The sequence below is a fragment of the Kryptolebias marmoratus genome, linkage group LG12 (genome assembly GCF_001649575.2).
Source record: "Kryptolebias marmoratus isolate JLee-2015 linkage group LG12, ASM164957v2, whole genome shotgun sequence".
NCBI classification, from domain to species: Eukaryota; Metazoa; Chordata; class Actinopteri; order Cyprinodontiformes; family Rivulidae; genus Kryptolebias; species Kryptolebias marmoratus.
In genome coordinates, this window is record NC_051441.1 from 16,174,286 (window position 1) to 16,177,941 (window position 3,656).

Consider the following 3,656-nt stretch of genomic DNA (forward strand, 5'->3'; position numbering starts at 1 on the left):
TTTCGTGCCGTACTTTGGCCGCCCGCCACAGCGCCGGTAGCCGCAAAGCTGCTCAAAACCGAACCATGTCCTTATATGGTTACAAGAGAATGCAGCAGCACTTCCTTTTGTCTGGCTGGGGCGGAATGTGGTGCGCATGCGCCATCTAGCGGCCGCCTTGGCGCACTGCGGCTGCCTGGTTGGACAGGAAGTGAGAGTGCGGCGCAGCTGCTGATGGGTGGATGTGGTACTTCAACTTAAATTTATTTTTTCTTTCCCTCACTCACAGTTAAGCCATGGAAGACGAAATCGCCGCACTCGTTGTTGACAATGGATCCGGTATGTGCAAGGCCGGATTTGCTGGAGACGACGCCCCTCGTGCTGTCTTCCCCTCCATCGTTGGTCGCCCCAGGCACCAGGTAAATTTATTTTTAATCAAATTTAACACTGACTGAAATCCTTCACAGAACATGACATGTTAATGAATTCATGAATCTGAGCCTAAAGTGACTAACTAATAAATGCATTTCCTTTCAGGGAGTCATGGTGGGTATGGGCCAGAAAGACAGCTACGTAGGTGATGAAGCCCAGAGCAAGAGAGGTATCCTGACTCTGAAGTACCCCATTGAGCACGGTATTGTCACCAACTGGGACGACATGGAGAAGATCTGGCATCACACCTTCTACAACGAGCTGAGAGTTGCCCCTGAGGAGCACCCCGTCCTGCTCACAGAGGCCCCTCTGAACCCCAAAGCCAACAGGGAGAAGATGACCCAGGTACACACAGTGCTAAGTCACTTTTATAAAAGTTGCCTCATCTCTTTGGCTTCCTCTTCTGTTCTCACTTCCTCCTTCCTCCCCATCTTCTCCAGGATCTCTCTCCTATAAGATGATCTTTCATGAACAGGTTTCTTGACTGTGTGCCTTTGTATCTTGCACTTGTTAAAGAATTAGCAGAGCTGACTACTCGGCACCTAGATGTCTGACATGCACAAGTGTGAAGGAATGTAGTTTCTGCACTTTTTTAAACTAACTTTAGTTTCAGCCTCACTCTGCATGCAGTGGATGCAGTGACCAAAAACAAACACCACCTGAAAACTCTGTAACAAGTATTTTTTTTTTTTTTCTTTCTTTACAGATCATGTTTGAGACCTTCAACACCCCCGCCATGTACGTTGCCATCCAGGCTGTGCTGTCCCTGTACGCCTCTGGTCGTACCACTGGTATCGTCATGGACTCCGGTGATGGTGTGACCCACACAGTGCCCATCTATGAGGGATACGCCCTGCCCCACGCCATCCTGCGTCTCGACCTGGCTGGCCGTGACCTCACAGACTACCTCATGAAGATCCTGACAGAACGTGGCTACTCCTTCACCACCACAGCCGAGAGGGAAATCGTGCGTGACATCAAGGAGAAGCTGTGCTACGTCGCCCTGGACTTCGAGCAGGAGATGGGCACCGCTGCCTCCTCTTCCTCCCTGGAGAAGAGCTACGAGCTGCCCGACGGACAGGTCATCACCATCGGCAATGAGAGGTTCCGTTGCCCAGAGGCCCTGTTCCAGCCTTCCTTCCTCGGTATGTCCTCTCGCCCGTCCTGACTATGAGGATGCCACAGCGGTCCTGTCTCTGACTCTAATGGTGTCTCTCTTCTCTCAGGTATGGAGTCTTGCGGAATCCACGAGACCACCTACAACAGCATCATGAAGTGTGACGTCGACATCCGTAAGGACCTGTACGCCAACACCGTGCTGTCCGGAGGCACCACCATGTACCCCGGCATTGCCGACAGGATGCAGAAGGAGATCACAGCCCTGGCCCCATCCACCATGAAGATCAAGGTGGGTCTCAGTGAAGCCTCGATCGCTCTTAGTGCCCAATAAAGACTTTGCTCTAACAACTCCTTGTCCCGACAGATCATCGCCCCACCAGAGCGTAAATACTCCGTCTGGATCGGAGGCTCCATCCTGGCCTCCCTGTCCACCTTCCAGCAGATGTGGATCAGCAAGCAGGAGTACGATGAGTCTGGCCCCTCCATCGTCCACCGCAAATGCTTCTAAACAGACTGTTCCTCCTCCCCTTCCCCGAACACCAAACATCTTCAGCTCTGTGCAGAACCACACATTTCTCATACACACTCAGGCGCAGAGCCTAGATGACAACTCATTGGCATGGCTTCAGTTTATTTTTGGCGCTTGACTCAGGATTTAAAAAAACAAAAAAAAAAAACTGGAACGATGAAGGAAACTTAATGTTTTTTGGCTATGTTTAATAAAAAACACCCCAGCTCACCTGGGGACTTAAAAATGTACATTTTTGTCATTCCAAATGTTTGTTAACTGCATTCCTCAGCCACATGATTCCAGATGTTAACTGCATTGTTCAGACACGTATTTGCCTCTGTGAAGGCTGCCCAGTGGTTGGCGCATACTTTAACATGGTTGTAGTATCGCTTGTATGTAAATTTGTCTGGGTTTTTTGTACTTTCAGCCTTAACATAAAATCTTGGTCCTGTTTAATTTTTTTTGTTATGCAAAACCCAACTGTGACCTTCTTCCCCTGCTGAAGGAGTCACCCCCGGGTGATGGGGGCGAGGGGGGTCTTTGAGTATCTGGGTATCATGGGGTGCCAGACCGGTGGGGCCAACTGTACACTGACTGAACGATCCCAATAAAGTGCACATGTGTTCCAACATAACTCTGCTCTCCGTCTCTTTATACTCCTGCTCTCTGAACTGAGTTTAAATCTACATGTTTCACCTAAAATGAGTCTCTGCTCTAAAAAATTAAATCTTAGCTTCATGGTCTACAGGTTTGTTCTTTAAACTATAACTAATCCTTTAAAGCAGCAGTTAAATTTTTCAGCTTCTGACCCAAAATATTCCCACTTAAATTTTAAAATTTCTGTTGAACTCCAACCCTAACTATAATGCTAATTTTCTTATTCTTTGCAGTAATTATGAACATGCCATTAGCAATCATATTAAATTTTAAATCTGGGGACCCTCACTTCACTTTTTTCCTGACCCCAACTTTAGGAATCTGTTAAATGGATGAAACCAGAGCACCTATAGACCAGAAATGCCATCATGTTTATATTTGCAGTCCCTTGGCTATCAGCTTTACTAAATGTTTTTAAAGATAAAGGCTGCAATTAAACAAGTTATAGGTCTGTTTAAAAGGTGCCAAGACAGAAAACTAGTCCTGGTCCTGGAGGGCCTCTATTCTTGTTTTAGATGTTTAGTGTGTACAGAAGCCTGTTAATCACTCATTCAAAGCAGAGAAACACCTAAACCCTGCAGGACAGAGCTCCTCCAGGACTGGAGTTGGGAACACTGGTCGGCTGAAGGAAGTGTGAGAAGCTGAAGGTTTCCTGACTGTGGGCTTCAGGAAGCCCACTCTTCCTCCAGACGCTGGGACCTCAAGTTCGAAAAGAGGACACTGGACCACGGAGAGACAGTCCAGGTCAGACACTTCTGATTTGGTTCAGAAGAGGCTTCACTCGAGCGATCCTCTCAAATCTCGCGATCTGCTGCTTCCACACTCCTTCATCCCACAGAGCTTTTCCATGGATCTGTGAACAACCAGCCTCTGCAGCTGCGACCTCCTGTTGCTTTCCCTCCTTCTTAGGAAAACCCTTTCAGGTGTCTTTTTTTAGTTAATTAGCTGATTAGGGAAT

General features: G+C 47.8%; 1 protein-coding gene across 1 annotated transcript in view; it reads left to right on the forward strand.

Annotated features, from left to right (window-relative positions):
* actb2 (actin, beta 2) overlaps nt 1–2,675 on the forward strand; it is a 3,965-nt gene extending 1,290 nt beyond the window's left edge. The window contains exons 2-6 of the mRNA XM_017416676.3: nt 269–398; nt 517–756; nt 1,118–1,556; nt 1,638–1,819; nt 1,895–2,675. Coding sequence (XP_017272165.1) covers nt 276–398; nt 517–756; nt 1,118–1,556; nt 1,638–1,819; nt 1,895–2,038 — 1,128 coding nt within the window. The 5' untranslated portion in view covers nt 269–275 and the 3' untranslated portion in view covers nt 2,039–2,675. The remainder of the gene's footprint in view (nt 1–268; nt 399–516; nt 757–1,117; nt 1,557–1,637; nt 1,820–1,894) is intronic.
* Nucleotides 2,676–3,656: the final 981 nt, after the last annotated feature.